We start from the raw sequence: 16,741 nt of genomic DNA on the forward strand, positions 1-16,741 counted from the left end.
ATTTTCTTAAACATATTTACGTTTACCCTCTAAAACCCACAATGATCACATATGATTATAGTTAATGTATTTTACATGACTATACAATATGGTGCACTTGTACAAATATATTATTAATACAACTAATCAGATAGGTTTGAAGTGGTAATATCACCAAGTGCACAATTTAAGTTTTCAAAATAGTCTCCTCTATATACAAAAAAAAAAAAAAAAATAACAAAAGGTGGGGAGGGGATGTAGTAGGTAATGCTAGCAAACTGACATCCTTTAATCATAAGGTAAAATCTATAAATCAAATTCTAATGCAGTCTGAATTGGTCTCTGGGCAAAATGTGCTAATATGTCAAATAATAACATATAACTTCAAGGGAATGCTTGCCCAATTAAGAAAGCAAACCATGTACAAGCACTCTTGAAACCATTTTATTACAGGGATAGAAAAAAAGAAGAAGAACACTAATGTGCTAGATACAAATGACTACTTAAACCAGAAAATGCTGCCTGGTAGTAGCAGCAATACAGAAACAGAGTACATGAAGTACTTAATAGTACATGAAGCCAACCTGACCAAATAGGATGACTTGCCTTATATGAGGGCAGTACAGTCATCCCTTGGTATCCACTGGGGATTGGTTCCAAGACCCTCCTGCAGATACCAAAATCAATGGATCCTCAAGTCCCTTATAAATGGTGTAGTATTTACATATAACACATGCATATCTTCCTGTATATTTTAAATCATCTCTAGATTACTTATAATACCTAATATAATGTAAATACTATGTAAAAAGTTGCTATACTGTATTGATTGGGGAATAATATCAAGGGAAAAAAATCTGTATGTGTTCTGTACAGATACAACTATTCATTTGTTAAAAAATGTTTTTGATCCCCAGTTGGTTGAATCTACAGATACAGAACCCATGGATACAAAGGGTTGACGGTATATCCAGCCAAAGAATGGCTTGTCTTATTTGTTACAATCCTTTGGCTATCGTTAGTATCTAGTGTCTGAGTGTCTGAAGAGAAAGTGAAGATCTTGAGATCTATTAACTGCTAGCTCAGTCTCTTAAGTACTTATCCATTCATCAACATAGATTCACTAAAGATCTGTATGTAAACAACACTATTAGCCTGATTATTGTCTCTACTTGAAGGTAATAAAACTGTTTTTTTAGGATTACTTTCAAAATGGCTCCTCTTTTAATTCATACTGGCCTTTCCTAAAATCATTTCAGAAAAGTGAATTTAGAATACGATACTACAGAATTAGGGTAAACATAAAAATTTCTTAATCATAACTGCTGTGTTACTCTTAAGGAACTCCCTATCTTAAGGATGAAGAATCTAAACATTAACACAATAAGATATGAGGTTTTATATTTGGCAAATGAATTAATTTAAAAATTGAATGCTACATAATTTTTTAAGTCAATGCAAAGGGATATAACTATAAAACTATACACTGAAAAAGGGGGAAAGAAAACACAAAATAATTAAGTTTAAGCTCTGAAAATATTTGGGGATTACAATATAAAAAAGTAACAATATTTTATTATTATGGAACATATTTGTACCTGAACACATCCAGCTAACATCTCATAGAGAATGTGAGCACGTTTTTTCATCACTCTGACATCTACCATGGTGGAATCTGCACACTGACCATTCTGAATTGGATTTATAAATCTATTCCTGAACTCTTTAATGGATCCAAGCAAATTTTCCTTGATAAAGTTAACCATACAATGATCTAAGGGAAAGAAGACATTAATTCATTAAAAACTAAAAAAATTCCCTGATGAAATACTTATGTCAAAAATGCATGCCATAAAAGCATTAGAATTAAGCTATAAAGCAAGAATATAAAGTACAGAATAAACATTGGTAATAAGTCTGATCTAGAACTAGATTATCTAAATCAGATGAGACATTGAACTAAAAATCATCCCTAACTACTAGGCATGAATGTTTTTTTAAAAAACTCAAGGACATTTTATTCTAACTCACTATTCTTTATAACAGATATGAAGTACAAAACAAGTGGTCAGTCTATCATTCTAACCATGATTTTATGGTCAGTGAAGGTACTATGTGAAGAAAGCAGATATTGAATCAAAATGATAAAAGTAGGTAATAAGCTACTATACCAAAATTTATATTAACTGATTCAGTTCCAGAAGTAAGGACTAATAGAAGGACTTAATAGAGCTATCAATTGTCCTATACTATATAGGACCACAATGTGAAATAGAATTTCTATAAATAGGGTAACAGATCAGAAGAAGGAAACTAGAACAGGCTGGGTGCAGTAGCTGACGCCTGTAATTCCAGTACTGTGGGAGGCTGAGGGAGGAGGACTGCTTGAAGCCAGCAGTTCCAGACCAGCCTGAACAACACAGCGAGGCCCTGTTTCTACCAAAAATTTTAAAAATAGAATAATTAGCAGGGCTTGGTGGCACATGCCTATAGTCCCAGCTACTGGGAAGGCTGATGCAGGAAAATCCCTTGAGCCCAGGAGTTTGAGGTTGCAGTGAGCTATGATGATGCCACTACACTCTAACCCAGGCAACAGTGTGAGACGCTGTCTCAAACAAACATGAAATACAGACTAAAGTGAAATAACAACCAGTATTATAAATAAAAAAATAGAAAACAGTTAAGTTATAACAAATATACTAATGGACTGTAACAAACATAAAAATAATAAAAAGCCTTTACAATAGAATAAAGAAAAAAGTAGGAGATTATAAAGGGAAATTTTTAATTTGTTAGATGCTGAATAATCTCATGTTCCCTTCTTTAGTGTCACCACATACATATGAAAATAAGGGAAATTTACAAATCACTTCCTTGGGTTCATATTATCTGTCCTCTGCCTCAGCAAACTATCCTACCATGGATTCAGGACAGCACTTCTCCCATTTCCATCTTCCTGAAATGTTCATATTTAGCATTTTTTAAATTTCTTAACAGTACCTCCTCCAAAGCTGGATACATGTCCTTACAATATCTCCTGAGTAACAATATATTCATATGTACTTTTTAAATAATCACTTCTGATACTTTTGAAATATTTCAAATTTCATATTTATATGTGAACACTCAAAATGGCACAACTCTTCACTGTGTTTACCACTCATATTTACGAAACATCTCACTTGAAAAGTATGGTATTCTTTCATAGTAGACTAAGATGGATCAATGTAGATCACAGTCAGGGACTAAACAACAGAAAGGCAAAAAGGCAAAAATATATCCGAGGCAATACCAATACTCTACAGCATAATCATAGATATTAACTCACACTCAATTAGGTTATTCTGAAGTGGTGTTCCTGTTAAAATAATCCTCCTCCTTGATCGTATAGAATTCATAGCTTTTGAAACAGCAGATGCTTCATTTTTTAGAATATGGCCTTCATCACAAACGACAAAGTCAGGACCTATAAAAATGTAGAAAAACAACACTGAATTAAAATATAACAAAATAAATAAAACTGAAAATGTGATCCACTTAAGTAAATAAAGTTAATCGTTTTAAAGTACTGGTCTTGTAGGAAGATAAAACAATGTCATTATAAGAATAATTTATGTTTATCTGCTGCTATCTTTAGTGACTATGGCACTAATTATTATTAATTATGTCCCAACTATAGAGCACTAAAGTACTACTATAGGTGGTCCTTTAGGTCCTCTAGAATGAATATACAAAAATAGGCAAGAATAAAAATAACCATGAGAAGGAAAAAGATCCCCCCAACAGATTTGGAGTATTTTAAAAAAACAAAAGCCTTTTAAAATTTAAAAGTCTATAAAGATATTTCAGCATTAGCATATCAAATTAAAACTATTGGCAAACACTAAGAGCAATTTATATATATACACACAGACAAATCTCAAAAGTTCTATTTTAATATATTTCATATAACCAAAATGTTTGTACCCCCATATCCTGAATTTAAAAAATGAAATTAAATTAAGTTTAAAAAAACAAAAGTTCTACTTTAAGAAATAATATATAAATCATAGTAGACCATGTAATGTTTCCCACTTAACTTATTACAAATAACTAATACCCACTGTTAAGAAAAATTTAACTGATAAAGGAAAGCTAAAGTGGTTACCACATGGGTATGGGCGGTGGGGAGAACACCTTTCTAGCTATAAAAGATCTCACAGCTGAGAATGATTCTTTCAAAAGAAATACTAAACACTTATTCATTTTTAAATAACATATATGTTATTTGCTAAAGCATCCTACATACACAATTTGCTTGGTTAACATACACACACATATTACTTAAATGTTGATTTCAACAAGAGCAGCTGTCAAACTCCCCCCTCACCCCTACCCCACATCTGTTAAGCATTAGAGAAAATTCATCTCCATGACCTCTAAAGTAACTGCTTCAGTATGACAGATCAAATAATACAATTGTTATTCAGTATTCAGATGGGGTTACAAAAGTAGTAAAAAATATTTTTAAATTACTAATATGTTTTCTAAAATAAAAATCTGTATCTAGCTTTGTATTAAAAGATTATATATGATTTCTTTTATAACCAAAATCATTTTTTCAGGTTTATAGCACTATTTATAGGTTATCATAGGTAACTTGACTTGTATCAGTTTTAAGTTCATTCAAACTGCATATTTAACAATTTCAGTACTAGCTGACTTAGCATGAAAATTTGCCAACAGATTTACTTGGTATTCAGTAAATTCCTGTTCTGCTTGATGTTGGGTTAGCAGTTTTATAAACTAACCAGTTTCTTCATTAGAGTTCTGGGAATTCTTACCCAGTTCAAAGGTATGATCTTAAAGTTACCAAACAACTGTACTTGTCAGAGTTCTTTCCATGAATCTCTTCAAAGACAAAACATTTTAGGTTTACAGTTGTTGACAACAGTTTTCAGGAAAAAATATTAGAGTAAAATAATTCGTTATGAATGACAAGAATTAAAATGAGCATGGATAAAGATATCATGAGAGTTAACACAATGCAACTGACAAAGAAATTTCATTATTTCTGTAACATACAAATTTGAAGATAACTAGAATTAAGACTGATAGTGTTATACCAGGACTATCAGATTTCTAATAGGAATTTTATATAATTCCTGAAACACATATTAATAACACACCCATATGATTTAAAGAAAGCTCAACATCATTTATTACTTGACAAGCTTCCCAAACAATTTAACATACCTAACAAAGATAATTAGTTTAACATCTTTCATTTTATAAGTAAAAAGATATTATTTTATGATATTCAAGGAGCACATCTGAAAACTCCCAAAGTTATTATGAAATAAAAAAAATCTTAATTTAAAATTTGATTTTGGAAAGCTGCCAAAAATCTCAATGAGTTTAAGACACCTGATTAAAGTAAGATTACAGATAACTGTGGAATAATATTTATTTAACTACAGTGATAATTAAAAGATTTCAAAGGCAAATAGGGAAAGCCATATAGCCATATGTACAATACAGTTGTACAAAAAGTCTTAACTCTTTTAATAGAGAGAACTCAGTTTTAAAGAAATCAAACACCTGAAAAAAATACATGAAATGCAGGAGATGATCTTGATAAAATAATCATTGGTTTCTAGGTCAATTACTTAGAAGGTAAAGAAAAACCTTTCACAGTTTCTTAGTAAAGGCAGAGCAATATGCCAATATCACATTATCTGAAAAAGAAATCAAAAAGCAATTCTATTTGCAACACCTACAAAAATATCAAGGAATAAACCAAGAAGGTGAAAGTTCTCTACAATGAAAACTATAAATATTAATAAAAGTGAAGAGGACATAAATAAATGGAAATATATCCTATGTTCATGGAGAAGAATTAATATTGTTAAAATGTCCCCATAACCCAAAGCAATCCTCAGATTCAATGCAATCTTTATCAAAATACAAACGACATTTTACATAGAAATAGAAAAAAAAATATGGGAGTCTGCTAACAGGTTAAACTACAGTATAAGTTGCAGAGTTAAAATTAGTCATGTATGTTGATATATTTCTCTATGTACAAACCTTGAAAGATATGCCAAATATATTATTAAATAAAAAGAAAGCAAGCTGCAGAATAGTTATCTATATTGTGATCCCATTTGTTTTTAAACCACCTCAAATAGGGTGATTTTATCTATGTATACATATATGCATGTATGTACAGTAAAGGATTATCCTTGCCCAAAGAAAGGTTTGAACTTTGCCTCCAGATCCTAGGAGGTACCTCTAAAACTCTTGGAATGTCCTGCCTGGTAAGTGTGTCTTTGTTTACCTGGAGGCCTAGGAACATGCCAGATGGACTGTCCTAATAATATGATTTATGGTAGGGGGCCTTGGGATATGTGGCATCTGACCACTGGAGGAACTAGAGACTAAGATCAGCCACATGTCACATGGGTAGTCAACCTTATCTACATGATCAAGCCCAAACTCTAGAGGCTCAGGTGAGCATGCCTGGTTGGCAATACTCCAAGAACAAATCATTGCTGGGAGAAGTAAGCACTCTCTGAATGATTCTCCTGGAAGATCATGCCTGGAACTCTCCTGGGCCCTGCTCTATATGCCTTTTCCTGTTGCTGATTTTAATTTGTATCCTTTTGCTGTAACAAACCATAACCTTGAGTATGATGGCTTTTCTGAGTTCTGTGAGCTCTTATTGTGAATTACTGAATCTGAGGGTGGCTTTGAAGGATCCCTTCAACATTCTAATATAGAAGAATATATATGAAACAACAGTGGGACAAAGAGAAAGAAACTCTTACTTTTCAGTATACACCTTTTTCTTCTGTTTGTATTCTGCTTAAGAATATGCATTATTTTTGTAATCTCTTTGACATAAGAGAGACCTATTTGTTAGCATGGTAATAGAGGGTGAGAGAAGAAGCCCTATCTTTAGTAAGAATATCTGAGGAACAAGAAGTAAAAAGAAAGAAGAAAAGCAAATATGCTTGGTAACAACCCTGAGTCAACAAAAAAGTCAAATGATGGTATTCATATTGTTAATATTTAACTAAGGTAGCAGTGTATATAACATTTTTGAACATTAAAAAAAATTTTAAATAAAAATTGTTAATGTTAAAAAGGAGTAAGTTTTAGTTAACTAGTAAATATATTTTGTGGAAAACTTCATTCCCAAACAATAATATATGTATGAGGTAGTAGGTTTGAAAATATCTATAGTTAGAAATAATTTTATAGAAACTACAAGGAGAATGGCAGCTGTGAAGCTCTGGAGAGCAGAAGAAAAGGGATTCACAGAAAGGTTTGAAGAAAATTTCTTCTGTTCAAAAATTAAAGCCTGACTGAAAGAATCTGCTAACTTAAGATGGTTCAATACACTAGGGAAAATCTGTCATTGTTTTATAAATTTACATAGATCTGTCTTACTGCTTAAATCAAATAGTACCTTGAATTAATGTGAGCTCATGCACACACACATGTATACATGTGAACTGATTATGTCCTCTGAAGCTAAAAATCTTGGAACATCCCTCTATAAACAGTAATGTGAATTAGAAAACTTCGCCAGATCAACATAAGTACATTAAATAGAAAAAGATGCCTCAGGATAACTGATAGGTTATGGAAGAAAGGCCAAATAAAGGTTTTGTTACTATTATATTTAAATATAAGTTCTTTTCAAGTATCTTACATTGCCACCTATTGGTGAATTTTTTAAAATCATAAATATATTTGGGAGAAAACTTGATGAAATGTCTGGAACTGTCCATATAAGCCTGTTCAAAATCCCTGAACCACTCAAACCAGGAGAGAGAAAAAAAAATGACTATTTATTGTCACTTTAAGCCACTAAGGTTTGGGGTGATTATTATGACTTAACATCTCTGGTCAGCTCTAAACACTGTTTCCAATCTTAATACATGCTCCCAATTTTCCAGGCTTCTGACCTAATAGCCAATTTTCCCAGTTGATGATATCACCTCATCTTTAAGAGTCTCATACTCAAAACTGTCTCTTTATGATACTTTGCTTCTATCCTCAACTTCAATTCAGATTTTTCTTCTACATTACACTGGATTTCACATACTCAGCTGCCATCTATATGATTCTTCACTACTACCAATTTGCCCAAATCAGAGAAGACAAATTGGGAAAAAGTTAAACAGTAGTGGAAAACTGAGTGTTATGCTTATCAGATCCCTTCTAATAAATTCAGAAATACTTAACAGACCCTGACACTTTAGACTTATGTGGCAAAGAAAATTATATCTAAAAGTTATTACTACCACTACATCCTGAAGCTTATTACAGTTTTAAGAATATTCTTTTTACTGTGCTACACATGATGGATATTATGAGATTCTTGCTGCAGTGCAGATAGTTTTCCAGATACAGCGAACCAGCTATCTCCAATCCTCCTATATACTTAGTTTCACAATGAACTTCCAATAAAACCTAATGGAGAGACCAAAGCCCTGCTTAGGTTCTAACAAGGGTAACCGGAGTATTTATTTTAAAAATTAACAACAACAACAAAAAAACAAGAAATAAAACTCAATGCAGAACTTATTCAACCTAATAAAATACATCTATTAGAAACCCACAGCTAACATCATACTTAAAGGTAAAAGAATGAAAGCTTTCCCTGAGAGCAGGAACAAGACAATTGCTCTCTCAACTCATATTCAACATTGTACAGAAAGTTATAGGAAGCACGATTAGGTAAGAAAAAGAAATAAAAGACATCTGGATCGAAAAGGAAGAAGTAAAACTCTCTCTACTCACAGATGACATGATCTTTTCAACATAAAACTCTAAATAATATATAACACAAACAAAAAATATTAGAACTTATAAATGGACTCAGCAATGTTGCATAATACAAGATCAATATACAAAAATCTGTTGTATTTCTATACACTTACAATGAACAATCTGAAAATGAAATTAAAACAATTTTATTTATGATAGACTCAAAATGAATAGTTATGAATAAATTTAAGAAAAGAAGTGCAAGACTTGTACACTATAAACTACAAACATGGCCGGGTGTGGTGGTTCATGCCAATAATCCTAGCACTCTGGGAGGCCGAGGCAGGTGGATCATTTGAGCTCAGGTGTTCGAGATCAGCCTAAGTAAGAGCAAGACCCCGTCTCCACCAAAAAAAAAAAGAAAGAAAGAAGAAAAGAAAGAAGAAAAGAAAGAAAGAAAGAAAGAAAGAAAGAAAGAGAGAGAGAGAGAGAGAGAGAGAGAGAGAGAGAGAGAGAGAGAGAGAGAGAGAGAGAGAGAGAGAAAGAAAGAAAGAAAGAAAGAAAGAAAGAAAGAAAGAAAGAAAGAAAGAAAGAAAGAAAGAAAGAAAGAAAGAAAGAAAGAAAGAAAGAATTAGAAAGAAATTAGCTGGAAAACTAAAAATATATATATAAAAAAAATTAGCTGGGCATGGTGGCTTACACTTGTAGTTCAAGCTACTCAGAAGGCTGAGGCCGGGCGCTGTGGCTCACGCCTGTAATCCTAGCTCTTGGGAGGCCGAGGCGGGCGGATTGCTCAAAGGTCAGGAGTTCAAAACCAGCCTGAGCAAGAGCGAGACCCTGTCTCTACTATAAATAGAAAGAAATTAATTGGCCAACTGATATATATATAAAAAAATTAGCCGGGCATGGTGGCGCATGCCTGTAGTCCCAGCTACTCGGGAGGCTGAGGCAGGAGGATCGCTTGAGCCCAGGAGTTTGAGGTTGCTGTGAGCTAGGCTGACGCCACGGCACTCACTCTAGCCTGGACAACAAAGTGAGACTCTGTCTCAAAAAAAAAAAAAAAAAAAAAAAGAAGGCTGAGGCAGGAGGATTGCTTGAGCCCTGGAGTTTGAGGTTGGTGTGAGCTAGGCTAACGTCACAGCACTCTAGCCCAGGCAACAGAGTGAGACTCTTACTCAAAAAAAAAAAAAAAAAAAAAAACCAACAAAACTACAAACATTACTGAAAGAAATTAAAGACCTAAATAAATGGAAAGACACTGCATGTTCATGGATGGGAATATTTAATATTGTTAAGTCAGCACTATTCCCCAAATTGATCTACAGATTCAATGCAATCTCTAACAAATCCCAGCTGGCTTACTGGTGGAAATATGTAAGCCAATCCTCAAATTCATATGAAATTGCAAGGGACCTCAAATAGCAAAATATCTTGAGAAAGAAAAATAAAGTTATAAGACTCACCACTTCCTGATTTCAAAATTTACTACAAGGCCACAGTAATTAAAAGTGTCATACTGGCATAAGGACAGACATATATTAATAGACCAATAGAATAGAACTGAGAGCCCAGAAACAACTATATACATCTATGGTCAATTTGTTTTCAATAAGAATATCAAGACCCATTGATGGAGAAAGAATAGTCTTTCCAAATGGTGCTAGGACAACTGGATATCAAACTGGAAAAAATGAAGTTGAACACTTACCTCATGCCATACAAAAAAATTAACTCAAAATGGACCATAGACAAAAATGTAAAAGTTAAAACTATAAAACATTGTAAAAGAAAACAGGCACAAACATTTATGACCTTGGATTAGGCAATGAATTCTTCAATGTACACTAAATACACAAGCAACAAAAGAAAAATTAGATGAATTGAACGTAATCAGAATTTTAAAATGTGTGCATAAAAGTATGATATAAAGAAAGTAAACAGACAACTCACAGAATGGGAGGAAATAGTTGCAAATTGTGTGTGTGTGTGTGTGTGTGTGTGTGTGTGTGTGTTATAGGTACAGTATCCAGACAATACAAAGAACTCTTATAACTCAATAATAAAAAGAAAAATAACCCAATTACAAAATGGGCAAAAGACTTGAAGAGACATTTCTCCAAAGATGATAAACATGGATGGCAAGATGGCTAACTAGAGCCAACTGGTGTGCACCTCTTCCTTGGAGAAGAATCAAGGTATCAATTAGATACCCACACTTCAGATAGATCATTTGGGAAAGAACACTTGAACGTAACAGAGAGGTAACAGGAGACACCCAGGGTGAAGGAAAGGGAAATGGAGCTGCCTGCTTGGGGTTGCTGAGAGCCTTGAGTGGTCACCACACCTAGACCCAGGGAAGGGATAAGTGGGAGACTCTTGCGGCCCATACTCCCATTGGAGACTTTTACAATTTTAGCTACGGAAGAGAGCTCCTCAGCCGCCACAGGCCTCCCAACTGGCACAGGGAGCTGCTTGGAGATCACACATAGGCACTGCTCAAATTTACATGCATTTCCACAGACTTCGGAACTCAGGGCACCTGCAGTGCAGAGCCATTCTGGGAGCCCTGCCCAGAGAGGGAGACAGCAACCTGGGCACTCTCACGCATCCCAAAGACAAGTTCTGCCACTGCAGCTGTAGGCAGCTATGGAACTGAGGAGTAGTCAGACCACAAACCTCACACCTTTTGGCTTTCCTCCAGAGCTGCCCACCTAGCTGCTCCACAGAGAAGAGCATGCCCATACTGGTAGTCGGTCCGCAGCACAACTACCCTGCTGACTGCCTGAGTGTTCCACAGGAAGTCCGGGACCAGCCCACCATTCCCTATCACAGCACTTAAATTCAGGGGCCTGAGGAAAGGCCCGCTCACCTGATCCTGTCCACCCAGGACCCAAACACATTGATGAAGGATATGGGGAGAAGATTTGCAATCTGATCTCAGGTGAGGAAGGAGCCCCCCCAGTCAGAACTGAGAAAAGAGTGTAGTGTGGGATCACACCTGAGCAGGGCACCCCTCCCTTCATAGGAACACGGGAAGGGTGTGCCAGAGATTTGGGTTTCTAAAATGAAGGAGGAAAGGCTTGTCGGTTTCTGTCCTAGATAAGGAGGCTTATGGCCTGTGGCGGCTTCTCCACCTGAATGCAGACTGCTTGGGACTGGCCTAGCTGGTATGGCCTGCTGCCCTTGGCCAGACTCTGGAGGGAGAGCCGCCAGGTCAGGGCAGTGGGACCTGAGCAGGTCCCACTACTGCCTGCTGAGCTGTGGATTTGATACCTGCACTCTTATGTTTATTGCAGCATAATTCACAATCACAAAGATATGAAATCAACCTAAGTACCCATCAATTAATCAGTGCATAAACAAAATATGGTGTGTGTGTGTGCGTGCACAGACACATACACACACCATGGAATACTACTCAGCCATAAAAAAGAATGAAATGTCCTTTGCAGCTACTTGGATGGAACTAGAGGCCGTTATCCTAAGTAAAGTAACTCAGGAACAGTAAATCAAATACTGCATGTTCTCACTTGTAAGTGGGAGCTAAGCAATGGGTCATACAGAGGGGAATAATGGACACTGGAGACTCAAAAGGGGGTAGAGTTGGAAAGGGGTGAGGGATGAAAAATTACCTATTGGGTACCATACAGAGGATGGTAAACTAAAAGCCCAGACTTCACTATACAACACATCCATGTAACAAAACTTCACTTGTACTCACTAAGTCTAATGAAATAATAAAAAAATAGAAGATAAACACATAGCCAACAAGCACATGAAAAATGCTTGACACCATTAGAAATTAGGGAAACATAAATCAAAACCACAATGAGACACTACTTCACACATACTAGGATGTTGATAATAACAAGTGTTGGCATAGATGTGGAAAAATGTGAACGTTCTTACACTGCCAGTAAGAAGATCAAATGGTGCAGCCAGTGTAGAAAAGTGGCATTTCTCAAAAGGTTAAACTTGGAGTTACCATGTGACCCAGCAATTCCATTCCTGAGTATATACATAAAAGAACCATAAAACAGATGCTCAAGTAAAACTTGTACATAAATGTTCACAGCAATATCATTGACAACAGCCAAAAAAAGTGGAATCTACCCAAATGTGCATCAACTGATGAACAGATAAACAAAATGCGGATATTATCCACACAATGGAATATTTTGTCGTGAGAAGGAATAAAGTACTGATACATGCTACAATGTGGATCCACCTTGAAAACATTAAGCTAAGTGAAAGAAGACAGATATTGTACCTGCCTTTATGAAATGTCCATAAATATTTTAATTAACATTCAGAAGAAGCCAGTCCATAGGGACAGAAAATAGGTTAGTAGTTACCATAGGATGGGGGAATAACCATTTAGAGAGACTTACTTATACATACAGGATTTCTTTGCAAGGTTATGAAAATGTTCCATAATTCAATGGAATAGTTGTGATGGTTACACAACACTGTGAATATACTAAATGCCACTGAATTGTACACTTTAAAATGGTTAAACGGTGAATTTTCATATTATATGCATTTCACAATTTTTAAAAATTCTAACTATTAAATTATATGTGGGAAACTGTAGACTAACAGGTTACCACTATGAACAATGCTTAGAATGATTTAACAAATACTTAGAATGATTAAAATGAATTAAAGTAACTATTAATAACTAAACTAGTTATTTTATGAAACAAAAAATCCAATTATAGTAAAGAAATAAAGGTTATAAAAAGACTATAAAAGGTTATAAAAAGATTAACTCTATTCATTTGTCAAAACCCACTAAATGCTGCATTGAAAAGAATAAACTTAATATATGTAAACAATAAAATATATTAATAGGAACTGACCTGTGTAACTTTGGAAAATGATATTTTAACTAGAAATTATAAAGCCACAGATAAAAGGAATCATACAAAAACATTGTATTCTAGTTGGTAAATTTGTTTCTCATGTAGGTATGGATGGACAATTCTGAAACTACTTTACATGTATAATGAGGAGGAACAAATAAGTAAATGGATGGTGGGAGCCAGGATCCTCATTGTTCGAATGGCAAGTTACAGATTAATTTTAAAAAAGGCAGCTAAATGAACCCAATGGTACTGGATTGGACTTGAAGACACCATTATCAAATCATATTTAGTTTAATATATACATACACACATATATGTGGATTAATACATATACACACATCATGGAGCTCTGTCTACTGAGAGGACCTAGTAGCAATGACACTTCAGTAACAACAAACACACCCGGTGCCCATATCATGGTTGGTAAATGCCATTTTCTATAAAAAGAACCATGGCATCTTGGAGAAATGGCTGATTCTGGGGCCAGGAAAATAAAACATGAACCTGGAGCATCTTATAGTACCAGAAAGTAATGAAGTGCTCAAAACCCAAAAGGATGGGGTAGGGGGATAGCAAAAGGTTACAGGAACTAAACTAAAAAGAGCTCCCTATGGCGAAAGTGAAATAATTTGAGGAATAAAATAAATAACACAGTATTATAGCCTAACATATAAACTAAAACTAGATGAGTCTATATTGATATAAATCAATGACTGAATAAATGGGTATGAAGGATACATCTTTCTTAAAGAAAAAATTCAAATATTATGTGTAGATACTGCCCACTTTAGGAGATGGAGCTTAATTTCTGCCCTCCTCCCATTAGAGTAGGCTTGATTTAGTGACTGGCTTCCAATGAACAGAGTAGGGACAGGTAAAAATAACAACTCTATAGGACAGAAACCTGGCAAACACTATCTTAACCAAGTGATGAAAGTGAACATCACCCGTGATGCCATGTGGATATGATGTACTCCCTGATATGTGACAAAAAGGATACTTCACCTCTGGTATATTCTTTCAAAACCAATAACATCATTCTAATCACAAGAAAAACTATAAATTCAAATTAGTGAATACTCCACAGGATATCTACCTAGACAGGACTCCTGAAGACAGATGAGATGACGAAAACTAAAGCCTGAGGAAACAGTCACATACCAGAAGACACTGCAGATGTGACAGGTAAATGTAACGTGGTCCTCTGGATGGAAAAACTGGTGAAATCCAGATAAAGTGTGGAGTTTAGTTAATAATAACAAGCCAACAATGTGTCAATTTCTTATAATTTTGACAAATCTACCATGGCAACACAAGATGTTAACAATGAGGGAAGTGATCGGGCGCGGTGGCTCACACCTGCAAGCCTAGCACTTTGGGAGGCTGAGTGGGGAGAACAACTTGAGCTCAGGAGTTCAAGACCAGCCTGAGCAACAGCAAGACCTTGTGTCTACCAAAAATAGAAAAAAATTAGCCGGGCATGATGATGTATGCCAGTATTCCCAGCTACTTGGGAGGCTGAGGCAGGAGGCTCGCTTGGGCCTAGGAGTTTGAGGTTGTGGTGAGCCGTGATGATGCCACTGTACTCTACCTAGGGCAACAAAGTGAGACTCCATCTCAAAAAAATCAAAAAATAGGCCGGGCATGATGGCTCACACCTGTAATCCTAGCACTCTGGGAGGCCAAGGTGGGTGGATCGCTCAAGGTCAGAAGTTCGAGACCAGCCTGAACAAGAGCGAGACTCCGTCCCTACTAAAAATATAGAGAAATTAGCTGTACAACTAAAAATATATGCATATAAATTAGCTGAGCATAGTAGCACATGCTGGAGGCTGAGGCAGGAGGATCGCTTGAGCCCAGGAGTTTGAGGTTGCTGTGAGCTAGGCTGATGATAGCACTGTAGCCCAGGCATCACAGTGAGACTCTGTCTCAAAATAAATAAATAAATAAATAAACAAAACAAAACAGAGTGAACTGGTTACAGTTGCAGAGTATATGGGAACTTTCTATGCTATTTTTTCAACTTTTTGTAAACACAAAATTATTCCAAAATAGGCCAGGCGTGGTGGCTCACGCATGTAATCCTACCACTCTGGGAGGCCAGGGAGGGAGGACTGCTTGAGCTCAGGAATTCGAGACCAGCCTGAGTAAGAGTGAGACCCTGTCTCTATCAAAAATAGAAAAATTAGTCAGGCATAGTGGCACATGCCTGTTGTCCCAGCTACTCAGGAGGTTGAAACTGGAGGATCACTTGAGCCTAAGAGTTTGAGGTTACAGTGAACTATGACGACACCACTACACTCTACCCAGGGTGACAGAGCAGGACTCTATCAGGAAAGGGAAGGGAAGGAAAGGGGAAGGGAAAAGGGGAAGGGGAAAGAGGAAGGGGAAGGAGAATAAAGGAGAAGAAAGAAAATTATTCCAAAATAAAACATTTTCTAAAATGTCACTAAATGATAAATGATAAAGGTACCCTTCATGTTAAGAGCTTTAATTTCTTTTTTTCTTCATTTCCTCATGAAAAAATAACTATACTAAGCACCTGAAATTATTTTCAGTTGTTTCAGTTGTTTTATAAGGAAACCTTATAAAAACTCTACTGCAATGATGCCAGTCACTAGCTTATAGTTCTCCAACAATAAACTAACCATAAGGTTAGTTTACTTTAATCATAAGAAAAAGATAAACTTACTTTTAGGGCTTAACTTTATAATAGCAAAAAGTTACTTTGGTATAAAGCCTCAATAGTGTCTTGAAGTAATATATGACAAGATAGCATTTGAAGAAAAAATTTGTACACACAACAATCTCAAATTTAAAAAAGTAATTTTAGTTTTATAGATAGTACAATTGTTGCTTTTCCAAATGGCAAATAATAATCAAATACTTGGCTTTCACATCAGATTACTGTCATGTAAGAATTGACAGTATTGCAAATATTAATCATAATGATGGCCCTTAAAAGGACAAGAGATAAGCAAGCAGCAATTCTTCTAATGACATCAAGTTAGAAAGAGACTTAAGAACTGTTTTCAGAGTATGAACAGACTTCTTATCATCTAATATTTATAATGTTAGAAGAATCTTCAATTATGACACAGGCATCTGGTGTATTTTTAATTGTTTACAAGGTA

The 16,741-nt window shown here is 35.2% G+C and overlaps 1 protein-coding gene across 10 annotated transcripts in view; it reads right to left on the reverse strand.

Annotated features, from left to right (window-relative positions):
• Nucleotides 1–16,741, reverse strand: part of ATRX (ATRX chromatin remodeler) — a 209,824-nt gene that overhangs the window by 72,776 nt on the left and 120,307 nt on the right. For all 10 annotated transcript variants that reach the window (XM_020285095.2, XM_012755339.3, XM_012755333.3 and 7 more), the window contains 2 exons: nt 3,308–3,445; nt 1,578–1,753 (listed from right to left, as the gene is read on the reverse strand). In XM_020285095.2, coding sequence (XP_020140684.2) covers nt 1,578–1,753; nt 3,308–3,445 — 314 coding nt within the window. The remainder of the gene's footprint in view (nt 1–1,577; nt 1,754–3,307; nt 3,446–16,741) is intronic.

Source organism: Microcebus murinus, chromosome X (assembly GCF_040939455.1).
Source record: "Microcebus murinus isolate Inina chromosome X, M.murinus_Inina_mat1.0, whole genome shotgun sequence".
Lineage (NCBI taxonomy): Eukaryota > Metazoa > Chordata > Mammalia > Primates > Cheirogaleidae > Microcebus > Microcebus murinus.